Source organism: Hirundo rustica, chromosome 3 (genome assembly GCF_015227805.2).
Source record: "Hirundo rustica isolate bHirRus1 chromosome 3, bHirRus1.pri.v3, whole genome shotgun sequence".
Classification (NCBI taxonomy): Eukaryota; Metazoa; Chordata; class Aves; order Passeriformes; family Hirundinidae; genus Hirundo; species Hirundo rustica.
In genome coordinates, this window is record NC_053452.1 from 111,441,382 (window position 1) to 111,467,046 (window position 25,665).

At 45.8% G+C, this 25,665-nt stretch overlaps 3 protein-coding genes across 10 annotated transcripts; 1 reads left to right on the forward strand and 2 right to left on the reverse strand.

Moving 5' to 3' along the window:
* Nucleotides 1-1,282: 1,282 nt before the first annotated feature.
* On the reverse strand, nt 1,283-9,526 carry ANKRD66 (ankyrin repeat domain 66). Of its 5 annotated transcripts, XM_040060102.1 has the most exons (5): nt 8,724-8,842; nt 8,562-8,641; nt 7,641-7,883; nt 6,059-6,287; nt 1,283-1,700 (listed from the first exon to the last, which is right to left on the reverse strand). In XM_040060102.1, exons 3-5 carry the CDS (start codon nt 7,777-7,779, stop codon nt 1,463-1,465), a joined length of 606 nt encoding a protein of 201 aa, XP_039916036.1. In that variant the 5' UTR covers nt 7,780-7,883; nt 8,562-8,641; nt 8,724-8,842; the 3' UTR covers nt 1,283-1,462. The 5 variants fall into 5 exon arrangements, with proteins under 5 accessions (XP_039916036.1, XP_039916033.1, XP_039916037.1 ...); XM_040060099.1 differs by lacking the exons at nt 8,562-8,641; nt 8,724-8,842 and adding an exon at nt 9,196-9,526; XM_040060103.1 differs by having other exon boundaries at nt 8,562-8,781.
* On the forward strand, nt 9,242-25,638 carry PLA2G7 (phospholipase A2 group VII). 4 transcript variants are annotated; one of them, XM_040060095.1, is made up of 11 exons: nt 9,242-9,710; nt 16,245-16,372; nt 18,442-18,592; nt 18,919-19,012; nt 19,663-19,731; nt 20,205-20,352; nt 21,785-21,898; nt 22,161-22,252; nt 22,671-22,844; nt 23,819-23,967; nt 24,311-25,638. In XM_040060095.1, exons 1-11 carry the CDS (start codon nt 9,365-9,367, stop codon nt 24,412-24,414), a joined length of 1,569 nt encoding a protein of 522 aa, XP_039916029.1. In that variant the 5' UTR covers nt 9,242-9,364; the 3' UTR covers nt 24,415-25,638. The 4 variants fall into 4 exon arrangements, with proteins under 4 accessions (XP_039916029.1, XP_039916030.1, XP_039916028.1 ...); XM_040060096.1 differs by lacking the exon at nt 9,242-9,710 and adding an exon at nt 15,540-15,757; XM_040060094.2 differs by lacking the exon at nt 9,242-9,710 and adding an exon at nt 15,558-16,078.
* On the reverse strand, nt 12,556-15,499 carry IMP3 (IMP U3 small nucleolar ribonucleoprotein 3). The gene has a single exon (XM_040060106.2). It carries the CDS (start codon nt 15,443-15,445, stop codon nt 14,888-14,890), a length of 558 nt encoding a protein of 185 aa, XP_039916040.1. The 5' UTR covers nt 15,446-15,499; the 3' UTR covers nt 12,556-14,887.
* Nucleotides 25,639-25,665: the final 27 nt, after the last annotated feature.

Below are 25,665 nucleotides of genomic sequence, written 5' to 3' on the forward strand. Positions count from 1 at the left end.
CCTACATCCAGTGCAGCATCATCCCTCACAACCTCACATGCCACAAGACTCAGCAGGAAAACCCAGCACCCAGGATGTTACCACAAAAAACACCACAGCCCCAGCAAACCACACTGCGGTACTGTCACTGTAGGACACGAAAGAAAGACTAAAGACTCCAAGTATTTCAGAAGGCAAAGAGTATAGAAAAGCTTCATTGTCTAATTCTTACTACTACCTTTTATAAGGTGTTCCGATACAGACTCAACATGATTGGTGAATAGGAACGACACTTCTCTAATTCCATTGGTTAAACTAGAGAAACAGCAGAACACCAGCAGGAGAAAGATTGTTCTGAGAAAGGATAGTTGTTTGCCAATATTGTTTTGAGAAGAAGCCTTCTTGAGAAACTTTTCCCTTGGGAAAAAGTTAGCAGCTGCTAGCAGGCTAAAGTCTCTTAGACCAGAAATGTTAGGCCCACAGGGGTACCTCCTTCCATCCCCATGAAACCCATGAGAATGTGACACCCAGCACAGAATCCCTGTCCTGTGCACCAGCCCAGCTCAGCTGGCCCTGGAGGAGGCAGGGTGTCCATCAGCACAGCCCCACTGCACAGCCCATGGGGACAGATGCAGGATGTGCCCAGCCTGGAGAAGCTGACACATGAGAGATGTCACAAGACAATGGGAATGGCTGCCCAGTGCTGACACAGTAAGCAAAACTTCTCTGGGTAACATTCCAAATCTTATGACTGAGAAGTGAAAGTGTTAAAAATGCTTTTGCGATGGAAAGAGTTGATGAGCAGAAGCAGAGCTCAGGACCAGTTGCACAGCACTGCTATTTGCAGAGACATAAAAATGGCTGGGGACAATGCTAAAAAAAGAGGCAGTGCTCCACTACTTTTGGCAGCCACAACTGTCTGAAAGCAGCAAGGAGGGAGCACATTTTCCCTTTTGCGGGGACAGGAATGGAAGATTCAGGCTGTTGGACCCATGTGGCCAGTGAAAGCTCAATATTAACATCTCAACTTCATCCAGAAGAAGCAACTACCTCCCACTTCCAAGAAAAGAGACAGGTATCACCACAGGCTGCCAGACCATGCAGAGCCTCTTGGTTATCTCAGTGACAGAAGCAAAGAAGCAAAGGCCACGGACATCAGCAGAGCAAGTAGAACCAAAATCAAAGATGACTTTGTGAATCAGGTAGGATCAAGACTATTTTTTTCCCTGACAATATGGGTAACTGCTGCCATTGCAGTAACTTTAAACATTGCAATGATTTAGAGTATTGGTATATTTAAACATATTCTTCAGTTGTTTTGATTTTTAATTTGAGATCAGATACATAGAAACACACAGAGAAGCTGAACAACTTTTAGCTTTTAAGGAGGTTCTTTACAGTATATCTCTAAGGATGCACTCTTGTAGCCATCTGCTTCTTACATTCATCCAAATAATCACCCTGCAGATCCACTTGAGGTCTCCTAGTGCCTTTGTTCTGCATTGCAAGTGTTTGGAGGCACCAAACAGGCAGGGCACACTACTGCTTCCCCTTTTTTTTTCCCATTTTTCTTTTGAATAGAGGCTGTGCACTTCTCCCAAAAACATGGTGGATTCTTCTGAAGCTCTCCTTTCTTGAGTTCCCAGTCTTCATCTGTCTGGTCTAAGGGGATTTTTCTCAGTGCAGCTTTCCTGCGGTAGGTCCTGCTCTCCACCTCTGCTCTGGGAGAGAAATCAAGAGTGAGCGCAGCACACACACATCTCTGTTCACAGGGGCCCATCTGCACGGTTGGAGCTATGTCTCCGTCTGGTCAAACCCAGATGCCATCAACGCTTGAGAAAACACCACAGTGTATCCAGCATGGTGCAGCCCAAACCTCCCCTCACAGGGACCCCCCAGGGCCCCAGCACTGCCTGGATCCAGACATGGGCATTCCAAGTGGAAATCTTGCCCAAGAGAAGACAAACCTTTTCCTCCTCCTGCTTGGCTCGGATTTTGTAGGTACTTGGGATTCAGGAATCTCTGTCAGAAACACCATCCAATATCAGGAAAAATCTTTCTTTTCTATAATAGAGCATTTCTATCACACAGTGAAATGCTGTTCTAGCTGAGAGCACAGAGCAAAGCCAGCAGCTCCATTTTGACGTATCTCATCACATGGGCATTCTATATCACAGAATTACAGAATGCTTTGGGTTGGAAGGGACCTTAGACATTATCTCATTCCGTACCTCCCTGCCATGGACAGGGACATCTTCTCCTAGACCAGGTTGCTCAAAGCCCCACCCACCTTGGCCTCGAACACTTCCAGGGATGGGGCAGCCACAACTTCTCTGGTCAGCCTGTGCCAGGGCCTCACCACCCTCACAGTCAAGCATTTATTCCTAATGTAGCTATTCCTACCTAGCTAGCCCATTCCCCCTTGTCCATTCCCTTGTCCAATGTCCCTCTCCAGGTCTCTTTTAGGCTCTCTTCAGGTACTGAAAGGTGCTCTAAGGTCTCCACAGAGCCTGTGTTTGAGAGTGGTGGTTGATGTCCCATGGCTGCTGGTGTTTAAGACGCTTTAACTTCTGGTCAGTCCTGAAGTGGTCAAGCCATAGGACTAGCAGTAGGTCCCTTCCAACTGAACTACCTATTGTCTCCTATTAAGTATCTGCTCCCAAGGGCAAGAAACCTCTTTCTATAGACTTTTAAATATAAACATATATATATGTATATATATTTATTTATTTACAGGTGAGTATATATATATGCCCTGGTCTTAGACAGCAGAACGCTTTGGTACAGTTTCAACAACTGGCACTTCGCAGAGAGGCTGGCAGTAGACATAGGGTGAGGGTCTCTGTGCCATTCTTGGCAGCTCTCATAGCATCCAGAGTAAAGCCCTCCTCATGCAAACCAAATTTGATGCAAAATATGCATTTGCTATTCAGAAGCAGCTGTTTTGTAAGCAGCTGTTTCCTAACTTTTGCAGGTTCATGCAAACCTCAGTGAGTGGCACTGATACTCAGCAGTGGAATATTCCTAATATTTGCATATTAATAGTATTTCCATGTTGATACATGTAATATTTCCATGTGGATGCAGTCCTCAGCACAATTCAGTGGCCCAGCTCAGGTAGGCAGGTAGTTCATGCAGCTGGAAACACCTGGGGACCGACAAACAGCTGCAAGGATCATGGTGGTGCTAGAGAGAGCTGAATTTGGTTTCAGGAAGGATTTGGATGATCATAGGCCTGTACAGATAGGCACATCAGCCCTGCACTTCGTGCAGACCCCCAGATGGTTTTAAAAATTGCTTTCTCTCTTCTTGCATGACAGACAAATATCCAAAACTGACAGGGATGCTGTGTAACAAAATGTTCTTCATATTTATGTCCCCCACACACTGCTGAGTGGAGGTCAGAGCTGCTCTGTGCTATGCAGCATTTTGTGCAAGCACACTCTTAATTCTCTCTCTGCAGCACACACAGCACTGCCCTGTTCCCTTTGGCACTGCCTGACCCTGGACATCACTTCTGGAACCTTCTGCATATCAGAAGGAGCAGATGGTAATCGAAATTACACTACAAGTGACAACCATTCCTTCTAGCTTACTCCAAGTTTGCTGATGTGAGGTGGTGAAACCAGTGTGTGAGGGTGAAAGCGTCCACTGTGGTCATAAATTATAGTGCCTGGGCTTAAAAAGTATTCCTGAGTCTCATTGATAAACTCTTGGCTGCCCACAGGCTGGGTTATGGCCATGAGGTGATTGTACAGGCTTTGTGTGTCTTATAAAATGTTATATACTGGGCATTTGAAGCATCTTCCTAGTCATTATATCTCCCAGCCACGCTGAGCCATGCAGCTGTGGGGTGAGTCGGACCAGCATGTGGTTCTGAAAGACAAGTTTTCCACCTTAAATCAATCATTCACCTCAGAAAGCTCTTCATCAGCTGACCTGAACCACCATAAACTGTTGCCAAGTGTCTCAGGCCAGGATGTCAATAATTCTGTCAATCAACCTGTCAGTCATTCTCCCAGGTGCCTCTGCCTGCCACGGGCATTGCCCTTCGGCTTCATCCAGGCAATTCCCCTACCCCTGCTGTCAGTTTGCTCCCATGGCTCTGGAGGCATCCAGGGCACAGCAAATGCTACAAACTTGGCAGGAATTACTGGTGAGATTAGTGCAGAAAGGACAGCGTTGAATAGACAAGTAATTGCTATAAATTATTCATCCAGGTGCAGTAGTCTGCAGACTTTCACCCTTTAGGTTAGACAATATTTACCTGTTCTGGTATAGAAACTAAGTCTGCCAAGAGCTGAGAACAGTATAAACAGAATCTCCACTGGAAGACAGTGCCCCATTCTCAAAGGTCTGGCAGACCTGAGCTTTACTACCTAGACACTGGCTAGTAAGTAAAAAAACCTAATTTGCAAAGTTTCATTATCAGCTGCTGGTTGCCTAAATGCCTTTAAACTGAAGGTCTGAGGGTAAGAAGGGCTGATACATCTGCATGGAAGGAAAATGTTGAATACTAAGGGATCACAGCATGTCAGCTCCAAAACCAAAGACTTTTGCTCTAAGATGGTCTGGATGCCCCATTCTAGCAGAGTTCAGCTCCATCACATTGGATGGGGCTTTGAGCAACCTGGTCTAGTGAAAGGGATCCCTGTCCATGGCAAGGGGCTGGAATGAGATGAACCTTAAGGCCCCTTCCAGCCATACTACGATTCTGTGTTAGATGGTCAGGCAAAATGCAAAGCTTCCATACTAGCCAGATCTTGGAAACCAGAATTTGTGGCTCCCCTACGAAGTTTTTTGGGTTCTGTACAGTGGGATTTTGCACAGGTTGTCTTTTCCTATGGGAGGACTCTGATGCTGTGTGAAGACAGAAGGGGCATGGGGCATTTCAGCAGGAACCAGCAAGCTGTGAAAGTACAGCAGAACGACAGCAGTACCTACAGAAGGGTTTATGTGGATTAATGAAAAGTGGCATCTGTAAGGCACTGGCCTCCTCAGACATTTGGCATCACTGTACCTGATTTTGAACTTGGCAGCTTGTGTACTGTACTGTCAAGCTGGAGATTTTGAGTTGAATAAATGTCTAAAAAAAAATATATTTATATGGGATATACATGGTACCAAAGAGTCTTGAGAATGTGGAAGTGGTAAAAGAGGTGCCAGTAAAGGATGATGCTGAAACTGTAAAGTCACAGAAAAACCCAGGGAGAAAACACTTTTGGGAGCTCTCAGCGCTCCAGGGTCTGGCATATGCAGGTTTCACAGGCAGTGTATTTAAATTCCAACTAGAGTTGGAACTATGGCTTGCATGGAACAAGCTGGTTGGCCTCTGGTGATCTGTCCCACTCCTTTAGAGAGATGCAGGATGGGACCCAGCACAAACCTCTGAAGTAAAGCATCCTGATCCAGGCAAATCTCTTTGCAAGAATGAAAATACCTGTGAGCCAAGCCAATGGGTGAGAAACAGGAATAGTAATTGGGAACCATTAAAAAGCATATTTCTTATGGCATATGCTGCTACAGTGCTAACTGTAAGCAATTAAGACAACACAGATTTTCCCAAAATTTGGAAGTAATATGTAGTCATCCTATTAAGTGGTCTAATTTTCAGTGATTATGTAAAAAATAGGGTGGCTTTTTTTCTTTACTATAAGAAAAGCCAAATGATATACATACATATATACACATACAACTGCTGAGGGCTGTTCCTAAACAACTCGACCAGTGTATTTGCTATTCACTGCTGTAAGGGGTTAACACTTGTCAGCTGTTGCTTTCATTTCTGTTGCTTAATAACAGCTCTGCAATATCCTTACAAAAACAATGATGTCATGAAGCAGTAACGATTTTGAAAACCTACCGAAAGAAACCGCAGGAGGCAGGGGAATAAAAGAATGTCTTCTTACGGCTTCCCCGTGACAGGCTCGTGTTTGCTCATCCACTACAGCTTGTGTGTCAGAGCTTTAGCAGGCTTTGGGTGGAAGATAAGTAACACACTGTGTTTGTTCTGGCCCTCTGTAAAGCAGCGAGATTAATTTTCATTACAGCCGCTGCGGGACCTGCCACCACTACTCACTTCTCCAAGAATTTGGAGCATTCCCGGTGTCCGTAGATCTCCGCGAGCCTCCGGGGAGTGTCTCCGAAGAGGTCGGCGGCATCCATAGCAGCGTGCAGGGAATGAAGGGCGCGGAGCACCCGCAGCTTCCCTGCCTCGGCAGCGAAGTGAGCCGCGGTCCAGCCCACATCGCTCCGCAGGCAGTGCCGGGCTCCGTGATCCACCAGGAGCCTCACCAGGTCCGACCGCCCTGGCAACGCGCAGCAAAACCAGGAGAGAAGAAGCTTTAGAATTTATACCTTCAGGATGCAGAAGGCAGTCACACACAGCTGGTCAGAATTCCCTCAGACACGTAATATAATTCACTCCCACCTGACTATTTGGTTTATCATATAAATGATACTGAATAGGAAATGCTGGTTATTTTCTCCCTAACTAGACTGTTTCCAGGAGAAATTTACAACAAAAGCAACAACCAAATCAAAAAGCTTTCTAATTTCTGAAGAGCGCATCTCAATTGGTCATTGATCAATTGGTTATTTCATTGTTTCATTTCTAGTTCAATTGCAAAACAAAATTTAAACATTGAGCGTGGGAAAATTTGTAAACAGCTTTACTAAAACAAAGGCTTTTTGGATAGCAGTTAGAGAAAGTACTTATTTTCCATTCACCTTCACACTTTTCTAACCAGTGGAATTCCTTAAAGAAGCAAAAAAAGTTATTTCTACACCACTTCACACTGCCGTGACTGAGCTACGCTATTCCAAATCACAACTAGGCGCTGTCACCTTCTTGCCCTCATTTTTGTTAAGTAGCTCAATTCCCTATGCTGATGTTTAAATGCCTAATAATCTATCAGGACAAAAGGAAAACATGGTCTTAAGTGTAAAACAGGAAATCACACACTTGATTTCTGAGTAAAGACAGATACAATGACATGAGATCCCAACACACACTGTAGTGCAGAGGAGTAGAGGTCCAGTTTCCCATTTTACACTGTGTACAATTATACATTATATATTGTTGCATTATCTCTTTTTTTGGGCTGCAAAGGGATATTTGACTTTCCCAGACATTTCTGAAAGCAAAGGACCAAATGGGAGCTGCAAACAGCTCTGGTCCTGCTTGAATTGTTCATTCAAGCAGATGCAATATAAAGGGAGAGCAATGTAAAACACAGTTATTATTTTGTTCTATTTGGTTTGATAAATATCTGGTATAAATACAGTGGGTTTGACTTCCTGCTCTTTCCCACAGGTGTACATGAGAAATAAACTCATGGAGTCATCTCTTAGAAAAGTAATGGGGGGAAAAAGCAACCACTCCCATGATGTGCAATATCATGTAAATTGCAAATTGTTGTGTGATGAAGAAGAAAAGCTAAAAATCACTCCAACAGCAGTCCCATAAGCTATTTTTTAGCCAAAGTTCCCATTTAAATGGATATTTAACTTTTTTGTTTGTTTGTTTGTTTGTTTGCTCATTAGGGACAAAATTACCAGATACAAGCTGAGATTTTGCCAGCCAGATTCAATTACAGGTGATCAGCATCACCTTTTATGATAACCATTCACAGAGGTAACAGAGCTAGGGGTGCCCTTACCTTTGGCAGCAGCCCAGTGCAGAGGGGTCCTGTCATGCCAGTCAACGTCCTTCTGGTTTGGGTCACAGCACCCTGCCTTCAAAATCTTTTTCACCAGGTCATAGTCACCCACAGCCACGGCTTCGTGGAGCTCTGTCATGCTGCACTCTTCAGGAAGGTGCTTGGTAACAGAGGGATGGTCATTTAGTGGGTGTTCACTGATGTATCAGCTCCTCTCAGCAGCTTTAATAGGTCAAGCAGCACCTGGATTAAAAATTAGAAAGGCACTGTGAGAAACCAAGATTTGCCCAAAAATAAGGAAAAAGGAATGACAGAGGGCAAATAAATAAATAAAATTATAATTTATCTCCAAACCAGTAATCACAGACTGATGGTGACTTTTTGTCTGTAAACACAGAAATCTGCAGCAAAGTGCAGTCCTTTATATAAAGGACTCACAGCTAAAACCACACTGAACATTTGCCACAGGTTTGTTGTGCTCACTAACCATGGGAACTGGCTCCTCCCTTACCAATGCTGCACGTCTCTTACTGGTAGCATTTTATTACAATGACAGAAACATCTATGCAAGCATCCTCTGATGTTCTTTGGTGAAAATGATAAAAAGGGATAATAATAATTAAGCTTATTTAAAAAAAAAAAAAAAAGAGATGATAGGGCAAGGAGGACTGGTCTTAAACTAAGATTCATAGCCTGTTTCACACCTGGGTGGTTCGACTGTGTAGATAAGATCTAAAAGAAAGACCCAGATGTGTCTTCTACTGAGTTAGACTCCTGCACATTTGGGAAAATCTGAATATATTAAAAAGAAAAGTAAATTTTGGAGCCCCTAGTGGGCCAAAGAAGTATCATGGGATTTGGTGTCTCTGTTACTGTAACCACCAGCATACTGCTTCCTCTTCCTTATTGTTTCTCACTCACCTTGAAGAACCTGTTCCTTTAGATTAAAAAGAGATCTTCTTACTCGTTCTCCAACACCTTTCAACAGCACCAAATCTATCCTGAAAACGTCAAATTTTAATGCATCCAGCCCATCACTGAAATGTGGGCTGGACAAAAGTACTGGGAAAAAATATCTTGGACCTTTTCATACAACTTTCTTATTCTTTTCCAGCTTCAGCTCATACCCACACACATACACCCAAAGGCAAGGGAAGCTGCTGATCCCAAAGCAGGAGCTCAGCAGCTCTCCAAGGGGACAGTCCATAGGGGCAACTTCACAAGCAGTTTAAGACAACCAAATTCTACTTCCCCTATCTCCCCTTTGCTAGCCTTGAAGCTCATAGGGGCATTTCACAGCTGTTAATCTCACACAAAATTAATCTTTTATTACTGGTGCTGTTTTTCAGGTGAATTCCCTTAATTCAGCATTACTGAGGGGGCAAACGCCAGGGCTATGGAAAGGGGGGTGAACGCAGATTTGCCCCACAAGCAGGGACCTGTGCTAAATTCACCTCCAGCCACCCCAGATGTTGTACCCAAAAGTGGGATCTGTCTCCCTAAACTGTGGTTATCCCCTTCTCATAAGGACAGAGAAAAAGATTTGTATTTTTACAGCGCAATCTTGAGCCAAAGCGCCGTCCCCCGCTGCTCGCCCGGCCACACGCATCGCAGCTCCTCCACGGGGTGTTGCAACCCATCCGGGGGAATTTTCTCCTGGGGTTGCTGCTGCTTGACCCAGCCCCAGCCGGGAGATCCAGAATTCACACACGAGGAGCCCACAGATGACGCTGTCCCTGCCACACCGGGCCACGGCCCAGCACCTCGGCAGCCGCGGGCTCCGCGGCGACGCGCAGGCTTTGTTGGGCATGGCTCCATGCCAGAAACTTGTTTTCCAGGCCCAGGGAAGATTTCTCCCAGAAAGATTGTCTCAGCGGAAAACTAAGGCAAAGTTTGGTCCCTCCCCTTCGGGGAGAGCCCGGCAGTCGCTGTGCCTGCGACAGAGGCGGCCTCCTGTGGGAGCGGGCGCTGCTGGCCCGGCTCCGGAGGGCCGTGCGTGGCCAGAGGGGACATCCTGCTGCTCTGGACAGCGGGACGGGAGCAGGGGGCACCCAGGACACCGCACAACAGGTACGTGAAGGCCTGCAAAGGGCAAGAAAAGGGTCTGGGGAGAGCACGGGGAGGAGCAATGGTGACGTGAGGGGATTTTAAGAAGCTCATTTCTGCGCAGCACCTCAGGCAGCTCCACTGCGCCCACTCCCTGTCCCCAACCCTCGAGGGATCCTTCCTTCCTTCCTTCCTTCCTCCCTCCCAATCCCTGTGTGTCCCTGCAGAAGGGTGGCATTTACCCCAGATAAGCTGAGAGGAGTAACGAGGGCCATGTCCCTTTGCCTGTCCGTGTGTGGACAGCATTCAGGGAAATAGAACACACCTCCCGACGCAGCTGTGTTCCCCGCAGGGATGGGAAGCAGCTGTCCCCGGCTGCAGCAGGGAAAATTCCGACTAGATGAAAGAGGAAAATATAATTCACAGCAAGGGTGATTAAACTCTGCTTCAGGTGTCCAGCACAGACATGCAGACCTGAGGCAGCCCCATGTGTGCCCTGCTTTGAGCAGGTGTTCGCACTAGGTGACTCCCAGCGGTCCTTCCCCACCTAAATTGTTCTGGGAGGCTGAGAGGGACAACGAGGTGGAGGTTTGAGTGCTCTGCCAGCACGGCATTCACCTCCAAACCCAGCATCCTGATACGTGCACAGGACCCTGCACCCCAGCTGCTGTTGGAGCTGGTGGGGAGAGGAGGTGGTTTTAGGACGTGCTTCCCCTGGTGTGTTTTAAGCCCAAGCTCAGGTCCAAGGGACAAGTCGAGGACTGCCATGTCAGCCAAAGGGACCCACTGGGACACCCTGCCTGTACTTTACCCTGTGACACAACAATCCCAGCCTCTCCAGGAGCAGCAAGTGATGGCTCCTTTGGGTAGGGATCGGGAGTGGTGGTGCTGCCTGGGCTTGCACTCACCAACCCCACTGACGTGTTCACAGCAGCCCAGAAACTGTGGTGACTTACTGCTGGGGACACATGGGATCCCCTAACAGCAGCTCCAGGAGGAATGGGACACGATCAGAATCTCCATCTGTCATTAATGGGTGGCCTCCCGTTTCTCTGCCTGCTGGGAGTGGCTTTCTCTCTTCAAAATGAGCTGATATGAAGGAGGAAGAGACTGTTGTGCTTGCAGAGAAGTGAGAGGGGATGGTTCCCAGCAGGCAGGTTTCCCACTACAAAGATCTCCTGCAGGCTCAAAACAGCAAGCAGTGGTTGAAATCAGAAAATGTTTCACTGAATCGGAAAAGATGCTTCACTGCCTAAAATGGTGTATTTAAAAGCAGGGACAAGAGCTGCAGCTCTCAGGTAAATGTTGACATAACTCTTAAGATAATAATCCCTCAGACCCAGTGAATATCGAAATGTTTTGGCTTCTGGGGTAGGGACTAAGGTGATCCCATGCCGTGGTGATGAGAAATGGCTCTTTGGTTCAATCTCCATGGCCAGATCTCTCAGGGGATGTATTTAAAACATTATTCAGAGCTCAAAAAGGGGACAGTGACACTTCCATCTGCTATGGGTTTTCTTACTGGGGAGTGTTGCAGAGATGAGCATGGGGAAGTGCCCTTCAGTAAGGCTAGGAGGCCTTGGCCTAGCCCAAGATGTGGGACCATTACCCAAAAACTTGGGAATTGCCTAATTCCACCTTTGCTTCTCAGTCTCCATTTCCCATCTTGAGAAGGGGGATGTACCATCCTTCCTCAGCCCCTAGGCTCACAGTGATGTGCTGTCAGTGATTGAGGTCAGCAATGAGCCACACCAAAATGTCAGATGGAAGCAGCCTTTAAAACACACAGCCTGCTTGTTTACTGGGTGAAAAAAAAAACCTGGAGCTCAGAACGGTGAAAAACCACACATTTGCATTTCAGTGACAGCCTCAGCCTTTTACACACTGCAGCACAAAAGGCGTCAGTGTGAAGGATTCTTTCCTTCAGCTCCCCCACATTCCTCAGCCTCAGCTTCTCTACTCTGGCAGCCTTCAAATAAAGGGAAAGCCAAGGTCAGAAGAAAAAAAAAAAAAAGAGAGAGAGAAAAAATAAAAAGGAAAAAAAAAACGGGAAAAAACCTCCCTTAAACCTAAAAACATAGGCCCTGGTAAAACCTCCTTTCCTGGTGCCCACTATCCAAGTGAGAGCTTTTGCCTGGAAACTGCTCGTTCTTTGCCAATGGCTTTTGAATTTCCCAGACCCCACTGCAGCCCTGTTCTCCCTTTCTGGAGAAGCTGGTACCCCTGCACACCCAGCTCCTGGGAGAGGCACTTATGGAGGTGGCAGTGACCAAGTTTTGTCAGGCATGGAGACAGTTTGCCCCATCACCAGCACCACCATCCTCTGTCCTGCAGCAGCAACTTCCCACAAGACTCATGGAGATGTTGGGGCACCTGAGGAACATCAAGCCCACTTCAGAAGGTACAGGGAAGAAGCACAGTGACACCCAGGACCCCATCCTGTTACTCTCACATGCATAAGTTCTCCTGCTGCAAGTCCCCAGAGCATTGGAGGGGAGAGTTCGAAGGACCTGGCCCAGAAAAGGGCAATGTTGGATCATATCCTCATGCGAGTTCACACAGGCCCATGGAAGCTGTGCCAATTTATACTGACATTGGATGAGCCTTGGAATTAACAAAAGCCTCCATGTTTATCCAGGTGTTGGGAAAGGCTGTCAGAGCTACTTCCTGTGCCTTTTCAATCCCCAGCTCCAGAAATGCTACAGGAACCACCCAGCAGCAACCACAGCCTGTCAACTCTGGAAAACAAACCCAAGAACTAAAGGCAAAACCACCATGGAACATGAGGAACCAATAGTTTCCCTGGTTGTAATCACCAGCAGGAATGTGGCTGTGCTGATGGAACTTCCATTTTATACTGAAAGTGGACACAGCTCTGGTCAGGGGTGTGCCAGGACTCCAGCTGCTGAAAACTGAAGAGCAGGACACTCATCTAGGTCTCAGCTACTGTACAGCCAGTACAGTTAAGAAATTCCAGAAATAAAAGAAATTAAAACACACAGACATACAGACACACAGCCTGATTTCTCAGAGAACATAAGAATTTGATTTCCAGTACCACAAGAGGAGAGCAGTGGTGATGGATGCTGTTATCCCACTTATTTCTAGGGAAATCAATTCCCACTGCTTAACAGCCTGTAGGGTCATTTCTGCTGCAGATGCTGAAGGTGCACAGGTGAAGGATAAAAAGCTGGTTTAACACAAAAGGAATGGGCTAATGGTGTAAACTGGAGAGGTTGAGAGGCTGGAGGTTTGGTATTTCCCTTTCTGCAGTTCCTTCAAGGGCTGGACACACTGGGCAGAGCGGGAGTTTAGCATCTCATTAGTAAAATGCCCTGCACAGTCACTGTGCTGCTACTTAAATTCCCAAAAAGAGTAAGGCACAGCAAAAGCACTGTTTTTACCTGCACCAGAATAAGGCACCTTCTAATGTCCCAAAAATTAATGTCACTGTTCTACAGGAAAGGGAAGCTGGGAAGGTGTTTAAAAGTCAGGCTTCAGGTGTGAAACGTTTTTTCAATTTGCATTTCTTACCATAAGCAAGGTGCACGCTCTTAAGAAAAGGTTTAAGAAGTTGTTGAGGTTATGATTACTAAAATAAATTCAAGTACGAGCAGCAGTAGTAGGCAAAGGGTTTATCCATGCATTTAGAGTCCTTTTCTTAATATCTGTTATTGCTTTAATAATTGTTCTGCTTAATGCAGCTGGCTTATGAGATTGGGAAGAAATGTAAACATTCTGTTTGCCTTATAAAAACCTGGCATAATATTTGGTGACAGATTGTGGTCATGCAATACCTCCAAAACATACCTCACCTTTTTCTGTTCAAAAAAAGCCACACTAAGGCATCCAAATCCAAAACTTTGACAGTAGCTGCACTCCAGCTCTTTGGATTTGGGACGGAAAAGTCACAACTCTGCTCCTACTACCACATCCTTTCATAGCCCTGGGTAAGGGAAAGAGAGCATTCTTAGCATAAACATCTTAGAACTCAGTCATAGCCTTCTAGTTGTTAAAATAAAACCAGACTTATATGTTACATAAAAAAATTTAAAAAAAGTTCTGAAAGGTGGCAAACAGGGCTTACTAAAACATTTAAAAATCAGAATAAACTCAGAGAAACTAGATCATAAAGCAGTCCACACATTTCTTCACCAACTAAAAAACCTCAACAGTTTTATTTTTGTTTTTCTGCTATTTTATTAAAAGGGAACAAAGTTCCCAACAGCCCCTGCCTAGTGTGCTAAATGCAAAAGTTCCCCCAAATCTGCAGTTAATGAGACACTGAATTCAAAGCTTCAAACTTCCCTTTACAACTTCACATGACAATAAAGTTTTTTGTTGGTTTTTAATTCTGGTTTTGGCTAAAACTTTAACAGTTCCAGAAACACGGTATTTGACCTTCTTGTTTACTGCTGACCCCCAGAAATCCCCGCATTCCCTCCTTGATATCAAGGGAAAACCCTTCCAGAAGTAACTCAGATTCCTGTGCATTTAACAGCTGAACCAGGAAAGCCTCTTGGAAAAGGAGCATAGAAGCTGCTAAACTCAGTCTTAAAACAGCCACTCGGCTTGGCTTAAAACTCCTTCCAGCAGCTGCTATTAAGCTGCCAAGCACTTAAGGCTGACCAAAATCCTCTCCTGCAATTGGGCAGAGACTTTTTCAAGCACTTTTGCTTTATGGGATGTAGGGATGATGGAACTGGGCAGACTGGGGATGATGATGGAGCTGAGCATGTGTCCTAGGCTGACTTTATGATGGTGGTATCCCCATCTGTGTGTTTAGCCCAGAAATAAGTTCTGCACCTTTAAAACTAGATCTGAGAGCAAAGAGAGGGGAGAACGAAAATTTGCTAATTTTCGTTCTAAACTAAACCAGAACAGCATTCCAGAGATGACGATGGAGGCACATTGGGGATGATGATGGAGCTGAGCTGCTGGGCTAAGAGTGAAGCTGGGAATACCAGGGATGATAATAAAGCTGGGTCACTGGAGGTATTCTTGAAGCAGCAGATATGTAAAGGACGTTCCTCTGCATAGATGAATGGAACCATTAGCTTCAAAAGGGAGCCAGGAGCAGGTCAATACAACGCTGGAAGCACACAGTTTCCTTCTGGCTCCCTTTGCAGGTGTGTGAATGTCCCGTGGTGGCACCGCCGTGGTTTTGTCGGTGTGTATGTGTCCTGTGAGGCAGGGCAGCCCTACGCGGCCAGGTCGAAGTCGTCGCGCTCCTGGTTGTAGTCGAGCACCTTCTGCCGCAGGCGCGAGGCGTCCACCCAGGTGATGAAGTCCTCGACGGCGCGGGGCACGAGGAGCGCGGGGTCCGTCACCACCTCGGGCCCCACGCGGACGTGGCCCTGCTCCACGAAGGTGACGGCGTGGCGCAGGTTCTGCGCCATGCGCAGCTTCACCAGCAGGCAGGGCAGGCGCCGGCGGCAGAAGGCGGCGGCCGAGAGGCTCTCGCAGACAGCCAGCGACTGCCGGCTGTTCACCAGCCCCAGCCCGTGCAGCTTCTCCAGCAGCGCGGAGGCGCAGCGGGCGCGGAAGGCGGCGCTGGCCGGGCCCAGGTCGCGGAGCCGCCGGGCCAGGGCGCGCACGGCGCGGGCCAGCACTTTGTACTGCACGTAGTCCTCCCGCCGGCCCACCCGGTACCGCCGCAGCGCCCGCACCTCCGCCAGATTCCCGTCCGACGCCTCCCAGTTCACCAGGTCCAGCCGCCGCAGCAGCTTCTGCTCGTGGTACTTCAGTTTCCGCACCATCTTCGCGGGACCGAGATCCGCCGCGCCGCCGCCTGAGAGGGACCTTTCCGGGGCGGAGCGGCCACAGGCCCCGCGGCTTTTCCGGGGAGGAGCCGCTGTGACATCACAGCGGGAGCTCCGCCTCGGGAGTGCTTCCCCGGCAGGCCCTCCCCGGGGGAGCCGCGCTGGGCGGCGGGGTACCGGCAGGAGGATGGCCTCGTGTCTCCTTCCCCAAGGAGAAGGCGGCAGATAGAGCCCAGCCCGGCATGCGGCTGCTTCCCCCCGCGCTCTGCGCATCGCCGGGGCCAGCCCGGCGCGGAGGGGTGACCCCAGGTACGGCCACACCGCCCCGACACCCGCTCCGGCACGGGCAGCCCGACCTTGTCTCGCCGGGGGCTGAACCCGGGATTCGTCATTCCGCCTGGGAAAATGGCAGCGGCGTCGTGTTTCTCCGTGACATCCCACTCCCCCTGATGCACAGGCCGGTTTTCCTTGAGCAGCAGCCGAATTCTCCCTCTGTGCGGTTCGTAACACCGCGGATTTCCCGAGTGCCGCCGCGGCCTCGCCATCTAAAGGTTTCATCCCACTTCTCTGTAAGTGCACGTCTGCTCTTTGGGATTCAAGATACAACAAAGAAAATCCCCAGTAGAACAGGTCAGGTTGACAATTCGGGATTTGTTTCTCATGAGCAGATTTCTGTATTGGCTCAATCATGATTTTCCTAATTCTGGATTTTTAGCGTGCTGGCTTTGTTTCAGTGTAGGTGATCTGGTCACAAAGGCCATGGTGGTCTCTTGATTTGCTTTGTGTTTTTCCCCAGGCTTGTCGGTGAAGGCACCAATGGAAATGTGGAGCACCAGCAGCACTGAGAAGTTTTACAGGATCCCTGAAGGAAAGGGACCACACTCGGTTGGATGTACAGACCTCATGACAGAAAATGCAGTTGAGGTAAAGCTCTCAACTGTTTCTCCTTTGGATTTAAGCCACAATGTTAGTGAAACAACGGGCTGCAGTTTTATAGATAAGTCAACCAGAAGGTCTTGCCTGTGTGCTCCATGCTGACACAGCTGAGTTTTCTATCCACTCCATCCTGGTGTAGGATGTGTACTGGGTATTTACCAGATGGATGTAATCTGCAAGCCTTTCCCGTGGCCAATTCCTCCCTCTTCCTATGGTCCATGCCTTTCTGACTCTCCCACACAAGATACTGCAGAGAAACTGTGTCCTTCTGGGACCCAGGGGGTTTTTCCCACCCACCCCACTGTTCCCTCCTGCGCTGGGCTCCTGAGGACACTCCACATGCAGCCTCTGTGACTGTGGCTGTTTTCATCACAAAGATCCCAACAGGATTTGGCAGGGTTGGGATATGAGCCTATGCAGTGTTTCAGCTGCAGGGTAAAAGATGAGATGTCTTCTTGAGATTTTATTTCAGTGAACATGAACAGGATGCCAGTTTTGCAAGAGATCAGCACCGTGAGAAGCCACAGTAATAAGATAGGGACAGTAACCAGACAAATAATGAGCTTGCTTGTGAGCTTCCATTTCAAATCCTCTTGGCCTTTGTGAGAATACACCTGCATTTACACTGTGGTTTTACTCCTCAGAGTAGCCACGTGTATTGGAACTTGTGATCAGTTTGTAATGGTTCATATGTTTTCCTTTACTGATCTTACTCTATATCAGCACAGAGGAGTGATGAGTTTCTCTTTGCAGCCAGCCTGTGTGTTTTTGTTTTTCTTTTCACATAAGCATTATGAACAATTGCAGTTCTCTCAGGCATAAATAACGAACCTCTTCCCCTCTGTGGTAATCAGTTAGTCATTGGGGAGGTTCACCTGAACTATTCTGAGATGAAGTTAATATCACTACCAATGTGGAGGAAAGTTCTTCCATAATGGTCTCTGTGTCAAAGGTTGATTTAAGTTTGATAAGTGAATAGAAACAAGCTTCATTAAACAAGCTTTTGGTAAACAGATAAATTAGCATTCAAGAAATCAGGCTTCATTTCAAAGCTCATATTTATTTTGGCCCTGATTGTAACTTGCTAAACCAAAAGTACAGCTGGAGCAAGACAGTGAATTTGAATGGGGTCTTGCAAATTCCCTTGCAAACCAGGAAATAAGTATGCAAATCGTACACAGTTCATCTGCTGGGAAGTCTGCTTTGCAGTGTGCATTGGTGCACTGCTGCTGTCTGTGAAGGAAGAAGACTGACAACGGGGTATGGAAGGTCCCTGTGAGTGTGGAGAGCTTGGGTGCTTTCCTGGAATTCCTGGAGTGCAGACAGTAAGATTTGAACTGGTGGTAAGAAACAGAGGCAGATGAAACACAGGCTAACAAAGTTTGTTTAGAAAGATGGACCATGAGAAACTTACGAACATCTTGATGAGGAGGAAAAGCAATGCATTGTTCCCCCTTGCTGTGTAGCTGCCCACGAGCTTTGCTGACAGCCTCTGCTCAGCTTAGGCAGGAACAGAGCAGCCACGTTAGAGAGTCTTACCTTCTCCAGGCTGAACAGCCCCAGCTCTCTCTGCCTGTCACACTCAGAGAGGTGCTCCAGCTCTCAGGTCATCTTCAGTCACCCCTTTAACAGTCAGCCCTATAAAACTTAGCAAAATGCATCATCGAACCATTCCCAGTGAAGAAGGTGGAAGAAAAGATCCAGCAAGATGCTGAATCGAGCAAATGGGTAGTGAGTGCTTGTAATAATTAACTTAATTAAATGAAGTATTTCTAATAAGCCCTAGACTAACCTAGAGAAAGTGATGTGTATCTCATGCTACTTTGAATTCATGGTAGGCACATGAAGATTGTGACATCAAAGATGGATGTCACATCAAAGGATCGGCATCAAAGCCTGTATATGATAATAATTTTCTCATGAAATTCTCATAATTCTCTTGAGCTGCATTCTTGCAACTGAAACCCTTTCGATAAATGTTTTAATCTTCCATTTTCTCTGCCATATATAAAAAAATACCAATATCCCCTTAAAAAAAAATAAATTCCTAATTCCAGGGAAGCTTTTTGCGCCTGTATTATCCAGCATACGATGCCACAGATATCGAAGAGGCACGATGGATTCCAGACAAAGAATACTATCAGGGGCTCTCTGACTTCCTGAATATGTACCGAGTTGTAGGAGAAAGGCTTTTCCATTACTATGTTGGTAAGACTCATTCTGGTTTTATTCCTTGCCTGTTGCTGCCTCCGTGCTCCATGAGCAGTGTTATTGCTGCAGGGCTGAAAAAGAGTTTTTAGCAAAGAAGTGTGTTTTTGTGGGATGGGTTTGTGTCATGAGACTGCTGAATGTGACCCCAGCTCTCAGGCAGTCCCTGACTGCTGCGGATAGGAGTGTCTGGGCAGTTTGCTCTAGGTAAGCTGCACCTGTGTCTGATATCAGTTGTCACTACATTCTTGGGATCTGTCCCACAGGAACAAGTGCTTTCTCTCATTGAAGTAATAATGACATACACTTCCATTTTTTTTATGTAGGTTCAGTGACGTGTCCTGCAAAGTCAAATGCTGCTTTTAAGCCAGGAGAAAAATACCCACTTCTTGTTTTTTCCCATGGACTTGGAGCTTTTCGGTAATTTTGCAGTTCGTTGACAAACTTGTTTTGTTGTCTATGGAGACTGCTTCTACGGAGACAGCAGTCTCCAGGGGTGGTTCTGAACAGATTTTCAGTAGGGGGGGTGAGATTCTTGTGGAGCTGAAACAGATTTGAAGAACAGGCTGCTGTGTGTCATTATGCCTCCACTGAAACAACAGCAGGGTTGGTGTATGGTTGGTCACAGAATAATAGAACAGCCTGGGTGGGAAGGGGCCTTTAAAGATCATCTCTGCTGTAGGCAGAGACACCTTCCACTAGACCAGGTTGCTCAGAGCTGCATTTGTGTTTTCCCATTGTATGATGGAGGTGAAGATATTTACCAGCCCATAAGGATGTTGTGAAGATTGACTGATTGATTTTTGGACAGCTCTTTGAAGATGCAAAGTGCTGTGTGTGCTACTTACTAAAAATCAGTGGCGTTTTCCTTTCTGAATAGACAGTAAAACAGTACCAAGGTTTTGTGAACAGGCTTTGGTGCCTGGTGTACAAAATCTTCCTCTGCTGGGTAGCAAATTCAAAGAGAAGAAATATTGAGTGGGGACTAGTGCATACCTAGTGTGGTTAACATTTTAAAAGCAATGGAATTGAAAGCATGACATCTCACCAGAGTGTGGTTTTTATTACAGGACAATCTATTCTGCTATTTGTATAGAAATGGCTTCTCAGGGCTTTATAGTGGCTGCTGTGGAGCACAGGTGAGTGTGCTACACATTTTGGAGTTCTGATGGAAAGCAACTTTCTCACATTGAACAGAATGTTATTTATTCAGAAGCACTTCTGGATTTTTTCAAAAAAGAAAAACTAACATCTCCTTTTCAGCCCTGCCCACACTGCCCATAGCTCAACTCTTCCCCAAACAAAGGGAATTTTGTTTAGATAAGCCCTAGAATGAAAAGTCTTGGGGTAGATATCATTTGTCATTCTTCAGGTATGCTGTTTCTCTCTCTCTTATTGTTAGAATATAAAGTAGGTGAGGAATATATAGGAGATGGGAGTTTTGGTGGGGTTATTGCAGTTTATTATAAGTTTGTGTACACTGGGTTGCAACTGCAGCAGTGCTGGTTAATAGCTGGATCTCTTCAGATGAGTGAAATCTAAAACTTGTGCTGACTTCATCCCAAACCAGATGGAATGCATACCCAGAAGTAACCTCCTCTTGGTATTACAGAGATGAATCTGCTTCAGCCACATATTACTGTAAAAGAAAGTCCGTTTCTGAGTCACAGGAAGAGTCTACGCCTAACATGGAGAAGGAGTGGATCTACTACAGGAAACTGAAAACTGGAGAGGAGGAGCGTTGCTTGCGCCACAAGCAGGTGCCTGGGCTGGCTCTGTGCTCTGGGAAGTGTGGCTGGAGTGCTGTGTTTAGGCCTAGCAGTCTCCCTTTGGCCAGGGGAGCAGCATTCTGCCATGGCTTGGGGAGATAAAAAAATGGGCTGAGTCCTGTGTCCCTGAGGGTGGAACAGCCAACAGTGCTTTCTTCAGAACATAAACTGCTCCCTCAACAAATCTTTTCTTGAAGTTGCACTATTGAGCTGAGTCATCCCTTTCTCTTCTGGTTCCACTCAACTTTCTGTTTCTTCTCTGTCTCTTCAGTTTTACTGCCCAGCATAAAACTGACACAGAGATGAGCTCAAGAATTTGTGTGGCCTTAGGCTTGCATTAGCTTTCGTTTGCTGTTCAAGCATGATGAATCATGGCTGCTCTGAGTGGGATGTTTGCTTTATAGTCTTTACCACACTTGAAGGTGTTTTTTAGCAATGTAAACAGTGCAGACTTCCAATTTATTATAAGCAGTATCCAAGCTGGATGTAATGTGGCCATACTGACAAGCTCTTCCAAGCATACACTTGACCTTTAAAATAAGGGAGTGTTTTTTTCCAGCTAATGAACACTCAGCCAGGGAGGTGCTTCTCTTTATCTCCCTGGGCCATACAGACAAGAATACAAGAGTCATTTCCTGTATGAGTACAATGTCCTACTTGTGAGTGCCAATGTGTAATGTCTGACCTTGGAAAATTTGCCATTGTCTGCGAATTTCACAAGTAAAGAAGTAGACAAGATTAGGATTTATTTGAAATTCAGTGATGCACAGACATCTTGTTGGCTACCTACACAGTGTGGTTCCCAAGATCACTACTGTTCCTTGGTTCTTCTTGAAGCTTTTCTTTTACTGACATACCAGTTAAAAACTGTTCTCACATGGAACAATGATAAGTGAAGCTTTTTTTGCAAGAGCTTCCCTACAGTTTTCAAGGATGAGTATATATAAAAAATGTGATGGGCTTCACTGTTTCTTAGTTTGGTTTATCCAGTGTAAGGACAGTTTCAAGGCTATTTTATGATGGAGCAAGGGATAGAATGACATTTACTCATCCAAGTGAGCCTAAGAAGCATCAGTGAGTCACCCTTCCTTGGAAGTAATTTAAGCCTTTGCACATCCCAACAACCCCTTTCCTTAAGCAGTGACAGGACAAAGGAGTTGAAGGCCTCTGGTGCATGTTACAGGAATAAATTCCTTTGTATGCAGAGGTTATACACAAGAGCTTCAGCTCTTTACACCACCAAAACCCAATTTTGCTTTGTCAGATGGCTCCATTCTGCAGTTCAGAATAGTTGATACCATGTCAGAGAGAGACTTAGGGGGGGAAACTATCAGAGTAAGCCCTGTGTCCAAGGGGCTCTCAAGCCTGGCAGTTATCTGATGATTCCTTCCACTGCTCTGCCCCAACCTCTCTTTCTCTCCAGGTGCAGCAAAGAGCACAGGAGTGTATCAAAGCTCTCAATCTCATTCTTAAAATCAATTCAGGAGAGGAAGTGACTAATGTACTACATTCAGACTTTGACTGGAACAGCCTAAAGGTGAGTGGAAGGTGCCACCTTGTTAAACACCTAATAATGTTTCTGGTTTCCCCCTTTCATTTCAAAACTGGTTGTAAAGTATTCTGAAGATCACTCTGTAAATCTATGAAAATATTCTCAGGTCATCCAAAGCTGGATAGAGAGTAATGGAGCTGAAATGATATTCTTCATACTTCAGCAGGATCTAATGCCTAAAACAATTATTCCCTTTGGAAAAGTAAGTTTGGGAAAGTCTCTTACAGCACCTGGATTTTTTTGACAGGATTCTGTTGATACTAGCAGAATAGCTGTGATGGGACACTCTTTTGGTGGTGCTACAGTTATTGAAAGTCTCAACAAAGAAATAAGATTCAGGTAAGTATGCAAAACAAGGCCAGAGACATTTGGCCCTTGAGAGGTCTGGAGCAGGGCACTTGATCCAGGATCTCCCAACTACTAATTAGCTTCTGAAGAAGAGTGTTGTTAGGCATGTCTTGCTTTCTCCAGCCATGCTTCTTTCAAGTGTGGGGATGTGGTGGAACATAACAGCTGCATCGTACTATATCGTGATGCTGTAGGACCATGCAGTCCAGCTGCATCTGGCAGTGGAGACCAACATATGGCAAGAATGGACTAATTCTCTTCCCCCAGAGTAGGGATAATTCTTAAAAAAAATAATTTACCTGTTCAGTATCAGAGAGACATTCTCTTTCCCATGTCTCTTGCAACTTAAAGCATGCTCAGAACTTCCAAGCTTTCTGCTTCTATACCAACATCCAGATGTTTCTGGCAGGTGTGGCATTGCCCTCGATGTATGGATGCTTCCTGTAGGTGACGACATTTACCAGAACAGCATCCAGCAACCGCTGCTTTTTATCAACTCTGAAAAATTCCAGTGGGCTGAGAACATCTTAAAGATTAAGAAACTCATCTCCAATGACACAAACAAGAAAATGATCACTATCAAGTAAGTGCTTAGGAGCCATAATTTCTGTCTGTGGTTGAAGCTCTCGCTGGAGCTGTGCAGTTACAGGTAACTGCCGCCAAACAGCACCAAGAGCACGAGGAGGAGCTGTGGCTGTTTGGTCTGGGGAAAAGGAGGCTCAGGGGGACCTCCTCATTCTACAACTTCCTGACAGGAGGGTGGAACCAGGTAGGGGGTTAGGCTCTTCTCCCAGGGAACAAGAAGATATGGCCTCAAGTCACATGAGGGGCAGTTCAGATTGGATATTGGGAAATATTTCTTCATTTAAAGAGTTGTTAGGCACGGGACCAGGCTGCTCAGGGAAGCTGGGGAGTCACCGTCCCTGGAGGTATTTAAAAGACATGTAGATGTAGCACTGAGGGACATGGTTTAGACGTGGAATGCAGTACTGGGTTAATGGTTGGATTTAATAATCTTAAAAGGTCTTTTCCAGCCTAAATGATACTATGACTGTCTCTTCTTATGGCCCAGGTTTTCACTGCATGTTTAAATTAGCCATACATCCCCTACAGTGGGGACGGAGACCTCTCAAAGCAGCCAGGAACCCCAAGTTTAAGACACTCCAAGGTGTGCATTCCTGCCCTGGGGCACAAGCTTTGTGCTGAGCCTTGTGCAGCACCTGCATTTGAACACTTGAAACAGCCTTCTGGGGGCAGTTCTGGAGCCAGGGGAGGGATGGCTCTATCCTGCACCCCTGAGCAGGGAGACAACTTTCTTTTGATGCTTTGCCAAGCCAACTCTTTATTGCTGGTGCAGTTAGTGACTTACAGCAAGCATGTACAAACCTTCCTCCCTTCTGTGGTTAGGGGAGAATTTCCTGCTAATCTTGCATGCTTGTGAGATTAGCCTGTTTTATCTACTAAAGACAGCACAAGATGTGACTGAAGTCTGTGCATCTTTTAATTGGGCAACTGAATGTATTCTTACAAGCCTGTTGATCATTTTTCTCTTTGCAGGGGGTCAGTACATCAGAGCTTTCCTGATTTCACCTTTGTGAGTGGAGGAATCATTGCAAGATTTTTCAAATTAAAAGGAGAAATAGATCCAAATGAAGCTATTGATATCAGCAATCATGCTTCATTAGCCTTCCTACAGAAACATCTGAGTAAGTATCTGTTTACAGCAAAGTATGAAGTTGACTAATATTTAATGCCTATGAAGCTTTTAATATAACCATTCAGTTTAAAACAAGATCAAAATAAGTGTATCAGTGGAAAAAATAAGTCAGACTTCTAGAGATTTGTCAGTTACTTTTGTAATCTTAGCAACTCAGAGGAAAACCACTGACATTTTGTTTGGGTACAAAAATTCTAGAGTATCATTTTTGCCTCCTTAAAACACTTTTCCTTCCCTACTTTGCCAAGTTGATTTCATTATTCAGAGTAGTTTTACAAAAAGCTGGTTACTTAACTCATGGCCACTTGGGTTTTCTTTCCCCCATCTTACAGGTCTTAAGAAGGATTTTGATCGGTGGGATTCTCTTGTGGATGGCATAGGACCCAATGTTATTCCTGGAACCAACATTGACACATCTCCAGCTGAACCTGAATAAGGAATACAAAGAAGTACTGAAAATGCCATGGACATCAGGACACTAATATTGGTCAGATATTGCTCAGACATGTGGTAGCATTAAACACCTACAAAGCTTTTGGGGTGTGGAACAACAACAACAAAAAAACCCCCAAGTCATTAAGTTACATAATCATAAAAACAGAGGTTTCTGTTCAAATGAGTTAGCGGGATGCTCTGAAATACTGCAACAGGGTAACTTCTGCTTTGTAGGCAGCTTAGGGGAAATCACTTGGTAATAATTTAAATGCTCTTTCTGGTTTTGACTTGAGTCAAGTTTGCAGAGACAGACTGAGCTCCAAGGAGTTCAGCTACTGGTTGGTTTACCAAGCTTTATGTCAGTTTGCATCTAGCAAGCCTTTACTGCAGAGTAAGGAAACAGAAACAAAACAAAAATCCCCAAACCACCACTTTTCTGTTTAGATACTAAGTATTTCAGCTGTGCTCTGACAGCAGTTGGGAGTGAGAGATGCCTGTGGAGGGTGCTCTTCAAAACTGTGTCTTATTAATATAAGTCACAGTAAAAGCTACAAGAAAGAGTTCAGCTGACAGCAGAGAAAGTCCAGACACAGGACTACTCACAGGAGCTTAATCCACTTAAATCTAAGATGTGTTTAGTGCCATACCTAGAGGATTATGTTTGTATTTCAAAAGCTTTTCAATGGGTCACTCTTGTAGCAACTGTAACTGCCCTTGGGCAAAGCTCCAGCAGCTCCTCCCTTGTCTGTGTTTCCACTCTCACAGTCAAACTGCAGGGGAAGTGCAGATGTGGCACCTGTACAGCTCCCTGTATGCGGTCCTCGTTAGCACTGCTTCAGTTCGAGGCCTCTCCAGGTAGTGAACACTCCCCAGACACTCAGCTTTCTCCAGGTACTCCCAATGGTCTCTAGGTGCCACAGTTGGCTGCCACTGGCAGATAAAGACAGCAGTGGGAGTACTTGGACAAAGATTGTCAGCAGCCACCTGGGTGCCCTTCTTTAAGGCTCTCCTTTTCACATCAGAACTGCATGAAGCTGCCCCATGGAAGAATATCTTCTGAATTCTATTCATTTCAAAATCAGGTTACAAATAAAACCACTGAAGCAAACAAATGAAGAAATTAACAATGTAATTAAGTATTTTACATAATCTGTGATCTTAACGTGAGATTGCAATAACACCTAAGACCTGTCTCTCAGAATTTAATTAAATTCTCCCCAGCCTAGTGCTGTGTATTGTCTCTATTAAGCAA